The following is a 23,508-nucleotide window of genomic DNA, read 5'->3' on the forward strand; positions in this document are numbered from 1 at the left end:
TGGATCTTGATACTGGGCCAGGGATCACATTATCATTGATGCCCCCTTTTCTTTTTTTTTTTTTTTTTTTTTAAACTTTTCCAAATTTACTTAAAGGCTTTTCTTGTACAGGAGGTAATTATGGTATTTCTTACCCCACTTTTTTTTTGGCCCACCACTACACAAAAAATATCAGAACTGAACTGCATGCCTGAAAGTTCCAAAGTATTCCACCTATACTCTTTATGCGAGCTGCACAGAAACTATCTAATACATCTTCCTGGCAAATAAAATTCCTGATTGTCTATTAAAAGTAAGCATGTGGGCAGCATGCTTCGTTTCACAAGTCAAAAGAAAACTATTTATAATATAGAAGTTTGGTGACTGAAAAGAAAGAATCTCTTTAAAGAAAGTTCTTCTATATTCTTCAAATCAGGAGATACTAAGCACCTGAGTTCTGCTCTACTGTTTTTTTTTCGCAATTAAGAAGTACACTCATTTTAGCAGACGCTTACTAGTATTTTCTTGTTTGGTAATTCAGCTTGTGAAAAATACAGTAATATTTTAACAGATTAATTTTATTCTTTAGATTCTCAGATTTATATTTTTTTTTCAAGAATGTCGCAATATTTGTGAAGAATACACTTGCCATTTCTGTAGCGTTAAGCATCCCAACTTACTACTTATAAATAGATACTACACATAAGATAGCTGAGCACATCAAATTCTTTACAATAGCTACAAACTAAACCTCAACTAAAACACCCTCCTGTGACCAGAAACAGAAAGTTAACAGACTGGCCCAGTAATGATCTTTTTTAGACTGAAAGGAGATTAACTTTGGTTTAAATAGAGTAAGTCATTCAAAAATCACATGCAATTTTTGTAAAAACTATATAGCTACCATACCATCTATGTAGAAAAATTTGCTGTGATAATCTACACATGCAACTGCTAAATTCCCTTATTTCTTGACAACTTTTTAGTAATACTAGATATCAATACTTGTTTACATTTAACCCTTTCACTCAAAAAGAGAGAAAACAAGTTTAATAAGTTTTTTGTCTACTTGAGGTTCTATAACTACTGCTCACTGTCCTCCCCCGCTTCACTTGCATATTCTTATAAATCACCCCATCTTCATCCAAGAATAACAACATTCAGGGGGTGTATGACATATTCCTAGAATTAGACCCTGGTATTGCTTTATTTACCTCTGTTAGTGGTCTGCAGACCAGGCAATAAACCAAACCATTTTCCTACTTGTACTGGCTGTACAAAAAGAAAGTCAAGTAAAACCTACTTTGGTCAAGAAATTAGGTAATGTTTGGAGGCATTTTTCAGGCTAGCAGCACAATTTAATAACCAATGGGGAAAAGCAATAATGAAGTACTAATCTTCAAAATAATTGTCACAACTTTAATAATGTAATCAGTATTCAGGGATAGGTTTTATTTTAACTTTCTATTTTTTTTTGTCAAGAGTGGAAGCAGGAATGGAAGGAAGAGGGAGAAGGCTGGGCATAAGTATGTAGGAAAGCATTTCAACAGACAACACTTCAACTATAAAGTTCTACTTAAAACCAGTCATTTTTGGTTTTGTTTTAGGATGTAAATTATACAATAACTAGCATGAATGATACAATAACTAGCCTTTAACAATACCAGACCAAACTGGACAACAATAATATTGCCAAGAAATACCAGGCATCTATGAACTGGATTGAGCAGCTTATGAACTATTTTTTCAGTTTTATAACTGAAAAATCGATAATATTTTATTCTAATAAATCTTAATCTTTTATTCTAATGTAACTTTTTTTTAAACTAGTGAACAAATTTCTTATATGATTAAGAACCACACAACAAGTATTTTAACTCAGCTATGTAAAATATAACAGTAAGGTGTTCTGTTTTTTCTAAATCTAACAGTGCATTTGCATAAAAGTGCACTGACAAAAAGACATTTTCTTTTTGAAGTGGAGAATAATTGTTTTAAGTTTCCCTTTGTCTTCTCCCTTTTTGTTTTAAAAAGAAATAGAAAAGGCCTTGATTCTGACTATGACACTAACTTTCACTTACTGTTCACAGATGCAAAGATCTGTGCACTACAGAATCTGTTTTAAATGTTTTTCCTGTTATCTTGTTGGTCAAACAAATTGATTCATAAATAAAGCAAAGTACTCAGTTCACTATCAATAAAACACATCATAAAAAGTGGATGTTTACCTCCTACCTTGTGGCTGTGCAAGCTTCACACAAAAGATTTGTTAACAAGATCATCTATATAAAAATATTTTATCAATATAAAATAAGCTAAAGACAAGTAGATATTTGTATTTTAATCAGACAACAAAAGTGGATTGTGATGAGGTCCCAAAAAGTAGTCAAGTTTATTTGTTAGCTCAGAGCTATATATGCCACAGAACTTTTATAAATACACTTGTTGATTTAGGTCAATATGTAACAGTTCATCACAGAACTAAGTTTAAGAGATTTATTAATTGCATTATATTATAAAGGCTCATTCCTACAAGCTTTCCATGATGCTTTCCTGACACATGATGAATAAAGCTCTGTATTAACAATGCCTTTTGACAGTGGCAGAATGCTAATTCAGCAGTTGCACACCGTTGCAACATCCATAGGGACTTGGATGCCCCTAAAACTCCTGGCTTCAACTGCATTAGTTCCCCTCTCTGAAGTCTAAAGGACTGTTATACTTAGTATTGCTAAGCATCCACTTCAAGCTTTCAAAACGGAATGGTTCACATGAAGTTCTCAAAGAGTAGAAACTCCCACATTAGCCACAATCTATTTATAAAAACTGTAATCAATCAACTACCACTATCCATTTAACCTACCTTCACTGGTTCTTAAAGTTTCCATTTTCAAATCTTTCAGAAGACCTCACTCCTGATACAAAATTTTAAAACTCTATACTGATGCTACATACCTATTACGTAAGAGTACCTGTACACTAACATAATTATTTCAGATTTCAACCAATCAGCCTGAATGAGGCCTACATAACGGAATTATGCAATAGTTTTAAAAAATGCAAACTAAGGAACACTGCAAACTAAAGAAAGCAATACATTCAATTAAATCTTAAGTAATAAAACAAATTTACGGAATAGGACTATACAAATTTGATTCCACATCAATAATAGTGTTCATTAAGGAAACACTTCTTGAGGTTTAACAGATGTATTACAATAAAACTTCTGGTGTTTAGGAGTGAGTAATGTTTTTCAAGGCAGTCACTAGGTACTATATGATATGCTTTCCTAGCAATCAGAAAAACAACAGAAAGGAAGTTATGTTTTTTGTAACTGCAAAATACAGGTTAACTACAATGGGCATTTGTTAAGATGTACAGCTTATCCACAAACTATGGACAACAAAAATGTATAAAATATCAATAGGAGAGCATAATATGCAAAAAATTAGAACTTCACAGACATTTCATCAATCCCAAATGATGGTAGAGATGCAGTAAAATGTCAACGGAATAAGCTTTGGAATACAGTCCCAGAGAAGAGGTGGTATATGTGTGCATTTTTGAAACATTCAGTCATATTTTGATTCATCATATGAATTAAAAAAACCCAAAACAACCAATAACAAAAAAAACACAAGCCAAAACCCTAAACCCAACACACTGAGGTAACACTGAATTTCTGATGTAAATCCAGTCCACACAGTACCCCGAATTCATTCTAGTGTGCTTGCTAATCAGAGAGCTTCACTGACACTTGATCTTATCTATACAGTTTTATTGTAATAAAATAACAATTGAAAAAGTGAGGGAATCCAAGTTTAAAGCTTCATCCTTAATCACTCACTGGGAAAATTATTTGAACACTAACTGCATGTTAGCAACCTGCTGTCTATAGAATCATAGCATCGTTTAGGTTGGAAAAGACCCTTAAGATCATCAAGTCCAACCGTAAACCTAACCCTGCTAAGTCCACCTCTAAACCATGTCCCTAAGCACCTCATACACACGCCTTTTAAATACCTCCAGGGATGGTGACTCAACCACCTCCCTGGGCAGCCTGTTCCAATTTCAGTTAAAAAGTTTTTCCTAATACCCAATCTAAACTTTCCCTGGTGCAACTTGAGGCCATTTCCTCTTGTCCTATCACTTGTCACTTGGGAGAAGAGACCAACACCCACCTCTCTACAACCCCCTTTCAGGTAGTTGTAGAGAGCAACAGTTCAAAGATGTTTGAATCCTTCAGAAAATAAGCATACATCCTCCACATAAAACCAAATCCCACAACTCATAAATTGCATCATAAAAACCCCCCAAGTTTTGCATTTTCTATCTGTCAGTTCTGAAGTTACCTTATACTCATTTGCAGTAATCCGCTCTGGTTCCTTTCTCTTCTTTTTCCCTTTTTTATCCTTGGTGTGCTGAGTACCAGAGGCCTGATAAGACTGCAGATCCACACGTGAATGAAACTGGTATCGGCCACTTTCTACATCACAGTAGTAATAAATTCCAGTTGCTGGATCATAATACAGTTGATTTTCCTTTATAAGAAACATAAAGAACAATGTTATCATTACTTTGATAAATACATTGTTCAAAGAAACACCCAGTTAATAAAGAACCACACAATAAGTTTAAAAAAAAAATACTCAAACATACTAAAGAACTGTGGTGGCTTGACCCTGGCTGGCTAACAGATGAGCACCCAGCTGCTCTCTCAATCCCCCTCCTCAACAGGACCGGGGAGAAAAGAAGATGAAAAGCTCATGGGTGAAGATAAAGACAGGGAGATCACCATCATGGGCAAGCCAGATTCAACTTGGTGAAAATAAATTTAATTTATTGCCAGTTAGAAGAGTGCTGTAAGATGAGTAACAAAGACAAAACACCTCTCCCTGCCCCTTTTTTCCCAAGCTCTGCTTCCCTCCCTCATTCCAAACTCCTCCACCTGTCTTCCCCCTGCCTGAGTGATGCAGGTAGATAAGGAGCAGGGGGTTGTGGTCAGTTCACAACAGTTCCTCCCTTCTGCTCCCTCCTCCTCACACTTTTCCCCTGCCCAGCATGGATCATTCCCATGGGTTGCAGTCCTTCAAGAACTGCTCCAGTGTGGGTCCTCCACAGGCCACAGCTCTGGCCAGGGGAATCTGTACTGTCATGGACTCTCCACAAGCCACAGCTCCTTAAGGAGCTGCTCTGCTGCAGGTCCTCCAAAGACTGCAGTGTGGATATCTGCTCCAGCGTGGTCCTCTTCCATGGACTGCAGGGAATTGCTTGCTCCAGTGCTTGGGGAACCTCCTCCTGCTCCTTCTTTGACCTTGGCGTTTTCAGGGCTGTTTCTCATACTCCCTCCCTTTCTCCCTGCCTCTGCCAGATACACACTCCACTGTGCAGTGTTTTGCCCTTTCCTAAACGTGCTTTCACAGAGGCACCACCAGCATCTCTGATGGGCTCAGCCATGTCCAGGCAGCCCCCAGCCCCATTCAGGGGCCGCGTTCAGGCAGCCCCCAGCCCCACTACCAAAACCTTGGCAGTAAACCCAAGACACGAACATTTCCTGTAATACAGAACAGTTACTGAACAAGAAAATATATTTTGTGTAATTGTACCGTATGCTGTATTCTATAGCCCTAAACATTTATGTATCTAACTATAACCACAAACTATGTCAAAAGCAATTTTTAAAGTCTTAAATGGTACCATTAAGCCCAGAAGCATCCCTGAAAACAAAACCAAGTAGTTCCACTGGGATTTGTGACAGTGTATGTATCTGTCTATATATGCATGTACATATACCCATAGCTCATAGGACAAAAAGAAAACCTCCCCAAAAGCTCTCTTATGAAAAACATATAGCAGAAATTAACCATTATGAAATTTTGATTCACCGTCTGACATCTTTTTTTAAAGAAGTATTTTCTTTCCCCTAACAAACTGCACTCAAGTAAAAGTACAAGTATTTCTCTCAACATGCTTTTCACTGTGGAGAAGTCACTGATTTAGTTCAGCCATCTGTCTTTTTCTAAACAAGTCATCTTTTAGCTCAAGCTTTTAATTTTTAAAGTTACAGAGCAGCTTTATAGTATAAAATTTCTACAATGCCAAGCAAGTTAAACATCTAGGAGACATCAAAAAGAACTGAATAAAAATCTAACTTTGTATCTTAACCTGCTATCTTTAATTTGACTGAAATAATTCAACAACTAATTAATGAAATTGCATTACTATTTGTCTTCAGTAACATGGTTTTCAAATAATAAAGTCAGCTTGGATCTTAGTTCTTTGCTCACATCAACTTTTACTACTAAATCTTTGCAATAGAGAAAAAATGCCAAGAGTTTTGAAAATTATCCTTACCGAATTGTAGTAGAATCCAGTGCTATGGTCATAATACAATCCTGTATTTTCATCGTAAATAAATCCGGTTTGTGAAACAGCAGCTTCTGCAGCAGCTCTCAAGCTCTCCGCCAAAGAACCTTCTGGAACTGAAGTATCTTCTGCTTCCTGATACCAGAAAGAAAGAAGTTAAATTTTCTTCTAAAAAGAACCTCCTTGGTTCTTCAGCATTTTACAATACCCTATTTTAAATAAATCAGTGCTCTATGGACTTGGATTGATTCAAGACCTATTAAACAAAAAGGCAAAAATCTAGCTGTACTTTACTGATAAACTCCTACTGATGTCAATGGGGCCAAGACTTCATCCGGTGCCTTTCGTTTTCCCCAACCTTTTTTCAAAAGTGGTTCACGTCAAAAATATACACAGTGAATATCTTCCAGTACATTCCTAATATAGATTTCTGCTCTCCATTCCATTTCAGTTGCTAGATGCTAAGGCACAAAATCAGTTAAGTGAGTGAGATGAAGTGAGTGATCTAAGAGAAGGCTCAATAGCAGCGAAATAAAAGCCCGTTACAAAATAAACAAATAAAATCCCCCAACAACTTTCTTCTCCTTTTATGTTGCCTCCTTATATCAATGGAGGATAAAAAAAAGTACACTTTAGAACAGTCAGCATGGCCACATAGAATATATTTTGCTGATAAAAAAATGCTTCCAGGCTATGTAGGACATGTTTTTGAATGTACATTTTTTTTAAAACAAATCTAGGAGTATGCTACACTTGGAAGATACTATGAAAGAACTAGTTTCAAAGCACAAGGATGTTTGTCTGCTATCATTAGCACCACACCATCACAAAAAATCATTTTGTACAATGACATCAAGACCAAAAGCACGTCTTTTAAATGAAATTAAATATTAATAGAGTGCTGACTTCAAAATTGGTAAAACCCCAAACAGTTCTATAACCTGTGAATTCTGGATGAAATTTTCCTCTCCTCCACCTTCAGCAACTTCAGTGCTATCCGTCCTTAAATGAATACTAGCACCTGTCTGCAACTCCTCTGTGGAATTATGCTCAGTGCCTTCAGTCCCATGATTGCGCTGCACTGGCAGTTCAGATACACAATCTTGAGTATCAGTGTGATTGTAATAATTTTCATAGTAGTAATAATCTGCAGGGGGGGAAAAAAGAAGTTGAAGTTGCATAAATTAGCAAAGCAATATTTTACACAATGCAGCTTAAGGATCCTAAATTTTAAACTGGAAATTTATGCATGTAAGTAGTCTAATGAAAATCAATTATTAGGTAGTGCCTCCGCTTTGAATTCATTTTACTCCTACTGAACAAATTACGTCTTGTTTTAATGTGCTTTGAAAACTGGTAAAACATATATGTGTTTAATGTATGAGATTACTATGACATGAACTCTGCTGTAGTTCATACTGCATTTTATCCTGTTCCAAAAGGAATGTCTTGAATAAATAGGAAATGGTCTGAAAGACAACGTCAGATTACTGACTTTGATGCAGCTAAGGATACAGACTTGAAACATATTTTATATTAAAAAGAATTCAAGTAAGATACTGATCTAGACGCCTGTTTAAGCAATCACCACCCTCTCTACCTGCTTGTGACCACGCAGCATAGTCGTCCGTCTGTACTTCTACGCTAGACGTATCCTTCTTCCCATTCTGGATTTCCCTAGTGAGCTCTTCAACCTGAAAGGAACACAGCATGTTACAGAATACAACGCTGCATTTTAAGGGTCTAAGTCAGAAAAGAATATCAGCCTATTTTACATTCTGTAATTCAAACAAAACATAACTGCATCACAGCTATTTCAACTGATCTTTGTTTTGCAGGAGACAATTTTCTACTTGAATGGTTGGCATAACAAAAAACATAATTTGTGCTCACAAAGGGTATAATAATAAAGGAAGGCACTTAGAAGGAAAAACTTAACCAAGCTTATTTTTAAGATGCCCACCCTGAAAAGTTTAATTTCAAGCAATAACCACTGTGCTGTGGTGACGAACTGTGGCATTTATGAAACTTCCCTATTTTGCCATAAGCATCCGTGGGACAGTTCTTCCACTCTTGCTTTACCTCACCTTGTTTATTATGCTTCTTTCCTTCTGCTAAAAGTAGTTTCTCATTCTGACTGCGAAACCAACTTTGTGGCTGAGAAGATTTATCATTCCCCCCGCCCCCCCCCCCTCCACCTCCCGGGCCACACGCTGAAGGGACGGCAAACTCCAGCCAGCAGCACCAGCAGCTCTTCCTCTGGTCGCCGGAGTCCCGCAGGCCAGGAGAGGCTGGCGGGCTCCGGGACGCACGGGACCGGCCTGCCCCATGAGCTCAGCCCGGGCGGGGCGTGCACGCGGGGAGGGGTCGGGCAGGGAGGGGGAGGCCGAGGAGTAGCCGGTCGGGGGCTGACAGCAGCGGGGATGCCTGACAGGGCTGGGGCCGGGCGCTGCCCGGCCCGGAGGGGGAGAGACGGTCGGGGGCGCCGGTTCCCGGGGCGGGGGCCTACCTGTCTCCTCAGCGCCTCGCTGCCCTCCCGCGCCTCGCGGTAGAGGCGCTCGGTGCGGCGCAGCCGGCGCTGCGCCCGCTCCAGCTGCCCGCGGCAGGCGTCCAGGTCCGCCTCCAGCGCCGCCACCCGCTCCCGCAGAGCCCGCTGCTCGTCGCCGGGCGGGGAGGCCATGCCCGCCCGCTCCTCAGCGCCCGCCCGCCGGCCGCCACCCGGCGCCTGGGACAAAGCAGCGGCCGCGGCCCCGCCCGCCGGCCCCGGCCATGGCGCCCGGCCGGGCGCGAGGGCAGCAATGGCGGGGTCGCGCGGCCTCCCCGCGCGCGCGAGCTTCGCCCAGCGGCGCCGCTGCAGGAAAAGTTTCCCCGCGGTGCGCCAGGACCTGCCCGCGGGGCGGGAACGCGGTGCAACCCGGAAGGGACCGCGAGGACCCGGAAGTTACACCGGGGGAGGGCGCATGCGCGCGGCAGCAGCTTGTAGTTGCCAGGCGACGCGGTGGGGCGGGCAGGGCCCAGGTCCGGTAAAACCAGCTGCGGGCGGGAGACTCCCGAAGGAGAGTCGTAAATCGCCAGCTGGGGCCAGTGCGGTTCGTGGCACGCAGGCAGCGTCGGAGACAAGATGAGGGATGACCGGAAGCCCCCAAAGAGAAGCGGGGTGTTAAGCGCGGGGCCTGCATGCGCTGGTGTCGGGGCAGGAAGTGCTCGAAATCTGTTAACGGCCCGAAATCTGTTAACAGCCTCAACCAGCACCTATACTTGGTTGTGCTAGGGAAAGCTTGCTGCTGTTGCCATACTCCAAGGTTTCACCTATAACACACGAAAGAGTGAAAAGTAATTCAAGGGCGTACACTACTCTGAAAAAGTACAGCATGGTTTTGCTTGCCTTTTTTGTTTGTTTGAGATTTCTCAGTCTCTACTGTGGCAAACTGCTTCATATTCTGGTTAGACATTGCAGTGTGATGAGCACAATGCTTTTCAGTTGTTAACAAACTGTAAGTGTGGTATCCTTTGTCGCTTTTGCACCTTGCTCCAAAACCAAGACGTACATCATAGTAGGTCATAGCCTAATAGTTTTTAGACCTGACAATAGTGAATGTAACACATACATGGGCATCTAGTCCTGCTAGCAGATATGTCACAAATAATGCACCACCTTTAGAGGAATTGTTCACCTTTAGAGCAAGTGAAGTAGTGTATACATTTCATATATATGTATGCATATATTTCATATGTTTTCACATATACATTTTGATATAACTTTTTTTTTGCTGTTTTGGCCTTTCCTTGACTGCTGGATCTCGCTGTGCTGAAAGAGTCCCCAAAGGGATGAGTGCTTTAAAGTTTGCAGTGTGTCATCATGCAGGCCACAAAGTTGTAGCTATGCTTCTGTGGCCTGCTTTTTGGCTGGTGAATAAAAGGGGGTGGCCTACTGCCTGTCAAACTTCTGTCTCAGCATCAACTTAGTGATTATTTTTGCCACTGCAAGCTCTCTAGACACTTCTGAAATGTTTTTAGTTTGGCCTCATGCCATCGCTTACTAGAGGTTGGTAGTAACATGGGACTACGACAGGTTTCGGGTTAGACCTCACTCAACACAAGCAAGCTTGAACCTTACATAGCTCATGTGGAAAGCAGGTAACACAACACTTCCAGTTTATGAGTTAGAAGCTGAGGTAGTGCTACCTTCATTCACTTGCTTCTTGCAGCTGCTGAAATAATGTCCCACTTCCAATAAATAATAAGCCCAAAGACTTGTGAGCTGGAAAAGCACAGTATGTTACAGTGTTATTTTAGCATGAATGCTACTTTTTACTTCAAAGGCAATCGGGTCATGCATTCATGCACAGCTTGTTAAGTACCCTTCCAGCCAGAAACTCCCAGAAGCAAATGCTTGAACTCCAGAGGGTGGCCTACATGAGCAGGCAAGAGGCATATCTACATCTATTCATATCCTAACTGAAAGGATATGGGAAAAAAATATATGTAGCTTGTCTTCTTTAAAGCATTTTGTAAAAAGGGGTAAAGCTGTAGTGTGGGCTGTAGGTCCTAAGAGACGTTAAAACAAAAAACACAGTTTCAGACCTCAGTTTTGCTCCTTCAGAGTTTTTCCTTGGAAAGGTATGTCTTATTGGCTGAGAATTAGTGTATTGTCTGTATCAAGAAAAGTTTCATTTCAGGTAATGCTTTTGTTTGTATCAAGATGGTTTCACTTAATGTGTATAAGTAAACAAAGACCTGAGCTGGAGGAAGATACTTTCGGAAAGAGCAGAGATTTCATCCACTGTCTTGTATGAAATTGTATTAAGTTCAGGAAATCGCACTATCTTCTTATTAAAAGATTGGCCTAATCTCAGGCCTTTGATCTGCAAGTCATATATTTCCTTGTAAAAATAATGGATTATGACGTTTAAGCAGTGACAAGAGGATGAAAAATGATGCCAGGACTTCAAACAGTGCGTGTTCCTGAACGTTTGCAGCAGATGAAAATGGAGATGGTGGAGGAGATGTACATCCCTGCCAGCTGGGGGAAACATGTTGGGATGCCTTCACTGCCACCACAGGCTGTTGTTCCACCGTGCCTTGCTGTCAGGAAGCAGCAGATGGGAATAGCAGCAGGTGGAGGAATGGGATAAGCAGAGTGTGATTTGCATCCACGTGCAGTGGCGTAAAGTTTGAAGGAGAAGGAGGTGGAAGGAGAAGGAGGTGGCAGCTGTCACCACAACCAGTGAAGTTCCAGACAGACCACTTCGTTGGTGAATGGTTCAGCCACAGGTCTAAGGTTTCAGTTCTGCTCTTCTTTGATCTCCTGATAAAGCCAATTAGTCAGTGCTTCTGAATGTGCCCCTTTGCTGCTCGTGTTCTTGGTGGCCCCTTGACATGGACTGATAAGCTGCTGTTGCAGCCGCCGCTGTCCATAATCCTTGCTCCTCTGGGATAGGTAGTTACACTTGCAAATATAGGTGGCATCCCAATCCAGCTAAACAGAAAACAAACACCTGGTTCCTGCACCTTCTGTATTAAAGGGAGGGAAGGACTTCAGTCGCAGGGGCATTTGCCACCAAAGGGCAGGGGATAGTGGAAGGAAGATGAAATGGCTTGTAGGAGGCATAGACAGCAAGGCTGCTGAAATACAGACTGTCTGTCTAAGGGCAAGATCTCCAGGAGAGCTCTCCTCCCTGCACAGCTATCATGAGTCCAAACCTGCATGAAAGGAAATGCCACTGTGCACACTGCATGAGAAAAATATAGGAGCCCAAAGCCTGCAGGGAGGGCCTGGAGGGGTAGGAAGGGTGAGGACACAGAGCTCTATCACTGCCTGTTCTTTCCTCAGGCTGATCCCATGCAGGGACAACCAAGAGTTGCAGGGAGATGTCCCAGCTCAGCATGCATGGCCCCAGGGCTGGTCTCCCTGCTCCCTCATTCCCTGACCCCAGTGTAGGATGTGATCCTCATCTGTGGCTGTTTCTGTGTTCCTCCTTCTCCTGAGGGGCAGCACAAAGAGATTAAGGAGATGGAGGAGTGCTTGAAGCCATCTTTGCCAGCACAGTCTTCATGGCCTTGTCAAACCACAGTCCTTTTACAGAAGCAAATCATTAAGGCCTTTCCATCTTCCTCTACAGTGAGTTGTGAAAATGGACCTACTCGGCCCTCTCTTGCTGTCTGCCGCTGCACGTCTCATACAACCTGCCTTTGCCAGTGAACCATGGACTTCCCCCTGCTCCCTCACAGCTCTGCCACTTTGTTCAGCTTTTTGTCCCTCTACACGTTCTGTTCACCCATGCGGATACTGCCTGCTTGCCTGCAGAAGCTGTCACTTGATGTGTATCATTAAATTAGCTGCCCTGGCTGTGCCCTATCCTGCTTTGGCGTGAAGAAAATGAGGGAATCTTTGAAGAGAAATGGGTTTTATGATTTTGCTTCGTGTTTCAGTAGAGGGTCATATGCCTGATCACAAGTGCCTCTTCTGACTGAGGCAATTGCTTTGTCCCACCTCTGAGATGTTAATGGCTTCTGTGAGTGTGATTTCATGTGTGAGGCAATGCAAAAGTTCTCTGTCATAAAAGTGAGCTTAACCATAGCTATTCTGAATTTCAAGAGATTTGTAGGCTTGATGCTCATTATCCTGTATCCTTGTGCAATCTCCTCCTCCATGTGGGTTGCTGCAGCCAGGCCCACTGCATTGCAGATTTGGGGATAGCTCTTGGCTGCTCTTTTCTGGTTTTGGGTTTCTTAGGAAGTGTCAGTGATGTGCCTGACTTATACTTGTTTCTAGCCTTGCAACGACACGGAGATTCTCAAAAAAGTTGTTCAGATGGTGATAACAGACCTTGAGCTGTGTGTTTTCACAGGGAAATCCTCAGAAGTCTTCCTGGAACTTAATAATTCTTTCATCAGCGTATCACATTTGTTCAGGCAATGACGTATGCCAAGTTCAGCACCCTGACAACCTATTTTAGTAATAGTAACACTACTGCAGACACCACCATCTATGCGCATGTCTTAAAGAGAACTCAGCTACAGGGAAAAGAAATTAAAGAGAAAAACAGTTGCAGCAGATCAAGCTGCAGCTCTTTTCAGCAGGGAATCCAGAGACTGGCTTGTTGTCCCCACCCACCACCCTCCGTTCCATATGGATGTACATTGCTTGAAAAACAGACACCTCCAAACCTGTTCTAGGCGCTCTGGTGTTCTCCTAAGCTTTCTTAAGGGTGGGGGCATTGACTAGGGTGGCATTGCTCAGAGAGCAAGTGCTTGACCTTAGTGCACCCATGGGGATCACATTGTCTACCTCTTGCCATGGTGCTGCTTTAGAGGAGGCAAATTGCCTCGGGATGGATTAAAGACTCCTCTGCTGCAATGTGGAGTTGAAAGTACAGGAGAGCACTGTGTCTGTGTCGTGCCAGAGGACTTCATCCAGTTCCTCAAAGTTTGGGTGGATCACTGGCACAGCCTTGATCTGGTCTCGGACTGGCCAGGAGTCCCAGCAGCATCCTCTCAGAGACATGAGGAATATTTCTGCAGAAAATGTAGCCCCAAAACACTGCATATCCAAACAGGAGGCAGCTGGTCAGTGACGTCTCTTCTGATAGGTATTGAGGACATTGGGGAACAGGGTTTTTGTCAAGGAGGACCAGGAAGTGGTTGCAAAAGGCTGTAAGGTACCACCAAGAGGTCAGTATTTTTAGTTGGAGTTCATGCTGTGTAGACTGTTTCAGCCAATGTTGACAGCTTGTTTTGAGCCAGCACAGGGATTTTAAATAGAGTCAGTGAACTACATCTTGGTGCGTTGCTTGGTACTGTTTGTTACAGTCTTGCTGCAAGAACCAGGTTTACATAAAGCATATCTTGGCTTTAAAGTTTCCGCATGTGAGGCTCCTTTTGTCCTTGTATAATGTGTAGCCGTCTCCCCTCCCAGCATCCTGAGGCTTCTGGGTTCACACGGAGACCTAGTGCATGTAGGAGACTCACCTGTTGTCCTACTGCAAGGACAGGCTCCTCATTTGCAACTAGGGATCCTGCTCCCATGTTGAGGCACTCAAGAGTGAGACACCACAGTACATGGCACTGCAGAGCTTAGGTCCTGTGAACATATTTCCAATATTCCTAGTGCTTCTGACCTTGTAACAATCAAGGATAAGAATGTGAAGGAAACAAAAAATCCAAGCAGGCCTAACTATGACTTTGCACAATGCTCCATTTCCAGTTGTGTTTCTCTGTAAAGCAGAAATGTAAAAAGAAAGTAGCTTTTACCACTAGATGGCATTTAAAGATCGGGGTTTTTTTAAATGCCCTGAAACACAGTCCTGAAAACTGCCTAACTAGGCAAAATAATGGATTTCTAACCTAATTTTCTTCCTCTCTCCGTGCAATTTGGGCTTGGGCACACAAACAAGTTACCGATAGAGAAACACACAAACAGGGCTATAAGGTTGACTTGAATGAGCTGTGGAAGCCTGCCCCACTCTCACCAAAGTTTTCTTAAAGAGCTGGGCAAAAGCAGTGCATGCCAAAAAAATAGCAAATCTTAGCTTTGTTGAATCAACTGGTGCTGGAGACAGCCACCGAAAACTTGTTGCTGTCCCTTGAGATGATCTGATCTAAGGGCTGCCAGCACAGTAACAGAGCAAGGCTCGCCTTTTGTCTCTGTAGTAATTGGTACCCTAGAGAGAGTGAGTCACCTGTGCCTAAGAGACAATGAGCTCCTTTACAGCCTTCTCCTTAGGAATTGCTGCTTCTGGGAGATACCCGTATCTCTAGTGTTGTAGAGTGAGCAGACACTTTAACACAGGCACCCAAGTTGCTGCAAAGTTGGAATGCTCTTCTCTGAACTTGTTATTGATGTTAACTGCAGAAGAATAAATATGGATGCCCCTTTCTTGCTGTACCAGTGATGGCGTTGCCTGCATTTTCTCATTACCCCTTGAGCAGCACTCTCAAACAGCACATGCATATGCAGAGCTGTTGCTGTGAGTCACCGTCCACCTGCCAGCAGCGACAGGTCAGAGGCAGCACCAACCTAAACTCCTCGGCTTAGATGCTAACTCTGGTTGCGTGTTTTATAACGGCTATTCAGCTTTTTTCCAGTGGCATAAAGCTGCCAAACATCTGGCATCTTTGCTTAGTGATTGCTAATAAACTCAGACAATTTGCTCAGTTGCAAAGGCAAAAATAGATTAACGTGGGGAAGAGTCAGTGTAGTAAATGTAGGCTGTTCTCTGAAGAGAGCAGAGCTCAATAGCAGGGGTTCAGGCTGGAGATCCCAGAAAGAAGAACATCTGCCACTAATGATGCCAAAATTATTGCAGCTAACCCTCTCTGGGATGCTACAGCCTCCTCAAACGAGGATGCCATTGACATGATCATCATGGTGGATGTGTTAGCTTGTGTCATGTATGCCCCCTTGTCAGTGCAGCAGTGGGAGAGACTGTTCTTTCCTTTCTTGGGGTACGCTGTTATGGTGTCCAATGCCTATGGTATGCTTGCACTCAAGGAACATGCCTTCCCACTCTGCTCTTTCCCAGTACCCATGTGCAGTCCCACTTCCATCCGCTCCATCTGCAGTTCTGCACCAGCACTGCTAACGCTCCTCCTGCTCCTCATCTTAGCCTCTGACAAACCTTAAACTAACAAGGGCTGGGCAACAAGATAGACAAATGTGGTTTGCCTGCACGCTGCATACAGGGCTTTTCTCTGACGGTAGCATGCCCCAGCAATCAAGATGAGCATGGCTGTTACAGGAAGGGGAACAGTCATACAGGCCAATATAGAAGCAGATGGCTCAAAAGGAAGAAAACTACCTGTGATTTAGTTATCATGTGATAGCGTGGCAGAAAAGTGTGCCCACCTCTCCATGACCGATCACACTGTGAGAACATGCGGGTGTTACACCTATTTGATCTGCAATACTTAAATATTAGCTGTGCAAGTTGCAGTCTTCCCACTTCCTCCCATCATGGTCATGCTACAGGTTGCACAATATTTAAGTCCTGGTTTTAATGAAGAATCAAAAGGAACACAGAAATATTGGATGGTGTGCAGGAGTGAATTTGTAACACAATCTAAACAAATAGGTGAGAATTAAAAGGCTCTCTTTAAAGGAATTTTTCTTGCAAATGCACTCCTTTTTTATCTGGGTCATTGTTGCAAAGAAAAATAGAGATGGTTTTGTGAGGGAAGGTAGGAAGCAACCCTATCACTGGGTTAATTGAACTGGCAGCTTTGTTCAGCTGACTCATGTTTCATGAGAAATTCTATGGGTGTATTATCAGTTAGTCAAAAAATAGCTGGAGTAGTGATCACAAAACTGCTGTAGTCATTTATAGCCATGGAGAGATGCATGTAACTATTCATATTGCAATGCATTACGTTGCGACTCTAATTAAGAGCAAATCAGGTGTGACCTGTTTTAATAAGTATGCCATATGAATTACCTGATCTTCCACTGGAAGCCTGATGAATTAAAACGATCTCAGTAGCTTTATTATCTGAATAAAAGCCAAATTGGATTTAATCTAGTTAAACCAAAAACCAATTATTTTTCAATTTTTACTATTAATTATTAGATAATTAAATGAGATCCAAATGAAACTTAATGTCCAGGCTATCAGCAGTTTTGATATGAAGCCAAATTTTTAACTTTTACATTTCTTTGGGCTGAGACATAGGCAATACATCTGATTTTTAACTAGTATGTACTTTTTTTCTGCAAAAATTACTATCTTTTCTATTCTGGGGTAAAGTAACATTTAGGATTGTGGGTTTTTAGCTCTTTTTCATTCTCAGCAGCCTCTTGAGTCTGATTCATTCCTCACATCCAGAACAGCCTCCATCTCTTTGGAACAGAACAAAAGTTGTGTCAAATAAGCAATGTTCAACATGATATCCTGTTCCCAATTATGGCCCTATGATTCTCCTGTGGTTTCTCCTCTGGGGGCTGATGTGTCCTGGAAGTGAACACAGTTTTTTCAGAGTTTCTTCTCTGAAACAGGGTCTTTCAGTATAAACTTTAAAAAGGTATTTGTGCATGTAATGTAGGAACTTGTTTCTGCATTTAACTGTAAAGTTGTATTTGCATGTCACGCACACATTTGAATCTAAGAGGGTTTAGTGCTTTTATCATGCAGAACGCAATTTTTTTGGGTCATTCTACTTAAAGGGACATACCTTATTTCCCCCCTGTAATCCTCATTAGAAATACTTATATCATTTTCCCAAAATATTCTATCAAGTTCTAAAACAGATCAGGAAGAATACTTATATCAAGGAGGAAACAAAGCGTCACTAGGAAAGCCGTGCTCTCAAAGGGACACAGTGTACTTTGGATCAATAGCTGAGGTTCAGCTCACCTCTAAGAATGCTGCTGAAAAGCCAGAGAAGGGAGGTGTAGCAAGTGTTTTGGAAGGATTGCTTTGCATTGTGGTGAAACTTGTGGTGTCTTTTTTTTCTCACCACCCTGCTTAATTGGCTTCCCAAACATCAATAAACCATGTAAATCAGCGTTTCTTTAATATGAGCAGAGCCCTGCAAAAGTTCTCTTCTTGTCTGTTAGAAAAGCACAGGCAGTAAGCAGGAATGCATCTGTGTTTTGAAAGCAGGAACGTTAGCAGTGAAAATTCCCCCAAGCAGTTCTCAACTCAAATGTTTCTTCTCTTCCTCAGAGGCTAGTACAATGGTTTCTTTCCACATGAAGATTCTTCTTGCAAACCAGTTGCTTCCACACCTTTGGTTTAACCAGGCCCTTCTCTTTAAATGGTATTTCTTGGCTGTCTATTTCTCAGGCACCTTTCCCGGATTTTTTATAGAATCATAGAACAGCCCAGGTTGGAAGGGATATTGAAAGATCATCTGGTCCAACCTTCCGTGGGAAAGGGAGCCTAGATGAGGCTATCTAGCAGTCTGTCCAATCACACCTTGAAAAACTCCAGTGACAGGGACTCCCCACATCCCTGGGGAGGTTGTTCCAGCGATTAATTGTTCTTAATCCATACTTACTAATATAGGTGGCTCTTACCTTGGGTATAGTGGGGTCCCTTACACCAGAAGTTTGTAATCCTTGTTAAATCTTCCTTTGCCATTCTGTCCTTCTGGTGACACACAGCGGAGGCATAGCACAATGGAGGTTTACTTCCAATATAAAAAGGGAGGTGAATGCAGATTTTGTACAGATTTATTACAACAGGTAATGAGTTTACCATAAACATGTTTTTTTTTTTATTAAGACTTAGCAAGTTAAGAGTTAAGTAAGTCACAGTTCTTGTGCAGATGTGTACTCTGTAGTAGCTCTCAGTGGAGATTTCACTGGCCTCCAAGCTCCCAGAGGAGACATGGTAACTCAGGATGAGTGTGAAAAGGAATATGCAGGAGAAAGTTGTTCCCCAGGTGGTAATGGCGACTCTTCTCTCTTTTCCAACACAGATACACTAAATTCCTTTGTTAGAATTATCTTGCTAATGAATAGCCTATACTGCTTGTTTTCTACTGTATTGTTCTCTTAAATCTCCATTGTGATTTATGTATCCATATACACACACAAGTCAACATAAAATTTCCTTTAAGAACCCCATCAGCTGAAAAGCATTATAGCTGCCTCTTGTTATTAATCATACCGAAACTCACTTTTTGGACTTCTTGTTCAAATTTCAGAGTGCCAATTTGCACACCCAGTTTCTGAAGGAGTATGAGACTGGCTACAAGTGAGACCAACAGAAAAACAAACTTCTCACTGCTACTGGTGTGTTTGACACCTGATCCAGCTACTGAATTAGTGATGATGAAAGAACTTTGAAATAGTACCAAAACTGAATGAAGGCCTAAATTATGTTCGATGCCACTTCTTTCTCCCTCTTTCTTTACTCCCCTGTGCCCTGCTGCTAGTGTTGACTATGCTGAGTCTTTCAGCAGCCCTCTTTTTCACTGCAGATGGAGCACAAACACTTCTAAATGTTGCTATTCATGCCCGTAATGATGCTCATAAGCCAGCTACTCATGTCAGGAATGCTGTAGTATGAAAGTGTAATGCTACTCACTGTCATGTCTCTGTTGAAATGACTTCTTGGTCATTAACTAGTCTCAGCATCATAATTCTGGGGCAAATGTCTATACTTTCCTCTGCTTAATGGGAGGGCTTAGGGGAGAATTCTGTTACTACATTGCCAATACAAACTAATCATCTCTTCCCTGAGGAACATACTAATAGCTTTTCAGATGAGAGGAAAAAAAATCTGCCCTGCAGTAGCTTGATTTTTCAAGATATTTTAATAACAAATAAATTATCTTTTATCAGAGTAGCCATCAGGGACAGAGATATAAAAATATTGCTTTACTCTTTGGGCAATTCTGAATATGAAACTGGGTAAGAATTAGGTACTTATTTCAACAGCTGTAGTGCACTGAGAAATAAATATATTCGCAAGCCATTAAAACTCTCAGAGTGGCTAGATGGCTGCCAGTGGCAAAGGTCTGTGACTTTGATGCATGCACCCTTGTTTAATGACTCCAGAGAAATCTGGAAAATTTCACAACAGAAAAATTATTCCTTATAATCAAGCCTGTCAGACCACTTTGTGCCACAGGGTGGTGAAGTTTTCTCCTGACCACTTAGATTGTTTCTCTCTTCAGTCTTTCTGATACCCTACAGCATTGTGTGAAGGAGTTGGAGGTGGACTACCAGGCCTGACTACAGGTGGAAAAGACCACCTTTGAACTGCTCAGGGCTGACACTTGGGTCAGGGGCTAGCTCTTTCAAAACTCATCGTCAGCAACTGGGAATCCAGGCCCTCAAGCCTGGATTTGGTAAATGAAAACTGAGTCTGAGATTGCCTGATAGGAAGAAGAGGGGGCCAGAATGGGACACGACATCTTCTGAAGTCAGGTCCTTGGTCAAACTGGTGCTATACGGAGGCAAGAAATGTTCTTCAGGGGAAGGGAAGGGAGGCCTGTTATCCTCTCAAGTGACACTGTCCCAGGGCTACTGTGGCAAGTAAAGCAGAAGTAGCAGGAACGCATATTAGCGTAGCAACTGGAGGCCAGGGCAAGATGCCACCTTCCCCATCACTTTGTGGTTGGTCACAGCAAATGCAACAAAGTGTGCACGTCTGCTCACCAAGACTGAGATTCTCCTTGACTGCTTCGGCAGTAGTGCCCAGGAAGCAGTCTGCAAGGAAAGGCAGTCCCTCTCACAGCAGTAAAGGGGCAGCTGACAGAGCAGGCAGCGACCACAGCTGCAGCAGTGGCCACATCCTGCATGGTCCCAGCTCTCAGCCTCAGCACAATCCTGTGACTGCCTCTTGCATGTACAGAAATCAAATGGGGAAGAGAAGAGCAGCTCCTCGGTGATTCTGTGCCCCTTGTGCTCCCACCTCTGCTGTGGCCAGAGCTGAGATGCACCAGCTCCTCTGCCAGCTGCCTACCACCCCAGGACAAGGGTGGCAAGCAGGGTCCTGCTCTCCTGCCCAGGAGTGGCAGAGCCACAGGCATGGTTGGTGCCATGTGCAAGGGTGCTGTCTTGGGGAATTGTGCTTGGGACCGTCCCTAGGTGTGCTTGAATTTATTAGTGCTGATGCAGCTGTGTTGTATTGCTTTTCAGCCTTCCACAGTTTCTCTTCAGCTTCTGGAGTTACACAAAAAAGCCTCCTCCTTCCCTCCCCCTGCATAGCCGTATGCAAATACTGAAGGTGTGTAAGTCTCTTCAAAACTCTTGTGACTATCCTTCCTTGAGACCTGCTGTCTTGAGTCATTGTGGTAAAATTGAGATTAATGAGAATTTTTCAGGGATTTCTAACAAACACAATTTGTCGGGGGGGGCGGGGGGGGGGGAGTATTTGAGGACTCACATGGGCTGCTGAGATGCTCTGTCTCTCAGAGGAAAGTACATTGCTCCTTAAAGCTGATGTGCAGGATCTAGTAGCTATGAAGGATGGAAGCCTAGGCCTGAGCACAGCAAGGTTGTGTGTCTGGACTTAGGAAGTATCTGGTGTCCGTGCTCCATCTGTGACTAACCCCAGCTTTTAAGTGAAGAACTATAATTCTCCCTAACTTTTTAACCTCAAAACATTGCAGACATAACTGGCTTTAAATAATTAGCATAGTCTTGTACACATATACTCCAGATCTTCATCCAGGGAAAAAAATAAATTACCTTCAGCTGAAATCCACATCCTCTAGTGACAGATTTAAGGTACAGCTAGCTCTTGCTGCTGTCTGTAATGTGCCTAGACCTGGACCATGCACAGAAATGTAATTTAACCTGGGCAGGTATCATACTAACACAACTGAGCCACTCCTAAGACTGGTAACAGACACCACCAGGGCTAGCACTGTGCTTTGTAAATAAACCTGCTGGCTAGCAACTGCTATATAAATCACTAATGCAAGACACACTGCACAGCACAGATAAAGCTTCAGAGGCAGATCTTACAGAGCATCCAACATACAGAAGTAACAGCCTCAATACCCTTTCGGTTGCTCCCCTAATCAGATTAGAAAGCCCATGCTAAAGTATTGAAGACATGTGACAGACTGTGTGTCTGTCTTTGCCTGCTAGTTTAAGCTCATTGTGAAAAGTTTTGCATACTTCTCTTCAAAACAGCAGATTAAATATAAAGTTACATATATGGATCTTAATTCTTTAAGTTATCCCTACACAGAATTGATATGCATGGGTGGTAACATTCACAAAGGACTGACATTCAGAGTTGTCCTGTAAATAAAATAGAAACTTCTTTAATGTGTAGGTACACGGTATTTCTTAAGAAACCTCTGAGACACCTGATTACAGTGGTTGAAGATATGATTGTTCAGGCTGTTCAGAAAGACCCTTTGATCCTGTTAGGTACTGGTAGACTGCAGTCTAAGCAGGTGCTGCTCACAGCATGATTTTCCAAGGTGATGTGAGTTTGCTTCATCCCTCCGGCTGAACTCCAGGCCCTGGCCTGTGAGCCCAAGTGGGACTGCGGCAGTACTAATGGGGTCACAACAGGAAGAGTCATTTGGTAGTCAGGCTCGTATTTTCTATCATAGCTGGATATGAAAGAGGAAACAAGAATGCTGGGGCAGAGTTTGGAGGGAAAAGGAGGTTGCTACTCATATGATCAGTGGCCTTTGATGTGCAAAGATCTCCCAGGTCAGAAGAAATCAGAAGGATCAGTTCCCCTGAAGTGCCCCACAGATGCAGGAGATTGGCAAAAACCCAACACGACAATACGTAGAAGAACACATCAGTGCTGAGCGAAGGTGTCAATAGCTGAAACAAGGCATGCTCTATGTGTGCAGGGCATGGCCAGTCATTGCACACTTTGTGCAAGCCCACGTGAGCTCATGCAAACAATTCTGTATGCTCTAAGTTTCACGGAAAACATTTGTCTCTGTTATGTAAGATTCCAGATTGTTTGGGTTTTTTTTAAAATAAAAATGCAGGGCAGCTTGAAAGCCATCTTTGCTATAAGAAGCTGCAAATGGTTAATGTTCAGTACTCCATGCAGATGTTATCAGTGCCTATAACTCATCTTTTCAGCCACCATGGTAATGGGACATGGTAATGTCCCACAAGTTAGGTATCCTTTCCTAAGGCTGAGAAGATGACTTCAGTAACTTTGCTAATAAAATGCTCCATAGACATCCTGGAAAATCCTGATCAAACAGATGTGATTTCTCTATGAAATCCTTTGAAATAAAAATTTTTAAAAATGAGAGCCTCGGAGGGTTCTTTAGAGGTTCTTTAGATGATGTTTCCCCTTGGAATCCAGTAAGGCAGCATCTGCATTTTTCTGAGAAGGTTTTCAGGTGAAGTGAACCGTAAGATTGCTCCCAAGTAAACATTCATCTTTACCTAGAAATGGCCTCATTACTCAGCAGGTCATACATTCATTACTGGTTCTCGTCTCGAGAGCTTGCAGAGTCACCTGGCGTCTCGTCTAAGTGTTTTAGCACTGGCAAAAATGGGTATTAATGATTGGCCCTAATAGGGCCACATTATAAGATTTGATTTGAATGCCACAGAGTAACTGGGCCATCTAGAGTTGACCTGCTCAAAAATGTCAGCGCAGCATGCGACTATTGAGAGAGTTAGGCGCTGCTGCTTCGATTAGTCATTTTATGACTCCGTGCCTAAATCCGTCCATTCAGCCTTTTTTTGGCTTAAAGCCAACACCAGCTGCTCAAGCT

General features: G+C 42.5%; 1 protein-coding gene across 1 annotated transcript in view; it reads right to left on the reverse strand.

Annotated features, from left to right (window-relative positions):
- AGGF1 (angiogenic factor with G-patch and FHA domains 1) overlaps positions 1 to 9,025 on the reverse strand; it is a 25,788-nt gene extending 16,763 nt beyond the window's left edge. Inside the window, exons 1-5 of the mRNA XM_059833228.1 lie at positions 8,855 to 9,025; positions 7,946 to 8,039; positions 7,287 to 7,492; positions 6,334 to 6,480; positions 4,332 to 4,520 (exon numbers count right to left, since the gene is read on the reverse strand). Coding sequence (XP_059689211.1) covers positions 4,332 to 4,520; positions 6,334 to 6,480; positions 7,287 to 7,492; positions 7,946 to 8,039; positions 8,855 to 9,025 — 807 coding nt within the window. The remainder of the gene's footprint in view (positions 1 to 4,331; positions 4,521 to 6,333; positions 6,481 to 7,286; positions 7,493 to 7,945; positions 8,040 to 8,854) is intronic.
- Positions 9,026 to 23,508: the final 14,483 nt, after the last annotated feature.

Source organism: Gavia stellata, chromosome Z (assembly GCF_030936135.1).
Source record: "Gavia stellata isolate bGavSte3 chromosome Z, bGavSte3.hap2, whole genome shotgun sequence".
NCBI lineage: Eukaryota > Metazoa > Chordata > Aves > Gaviiformes > Gaviidae > Gavia > Gavia stellata.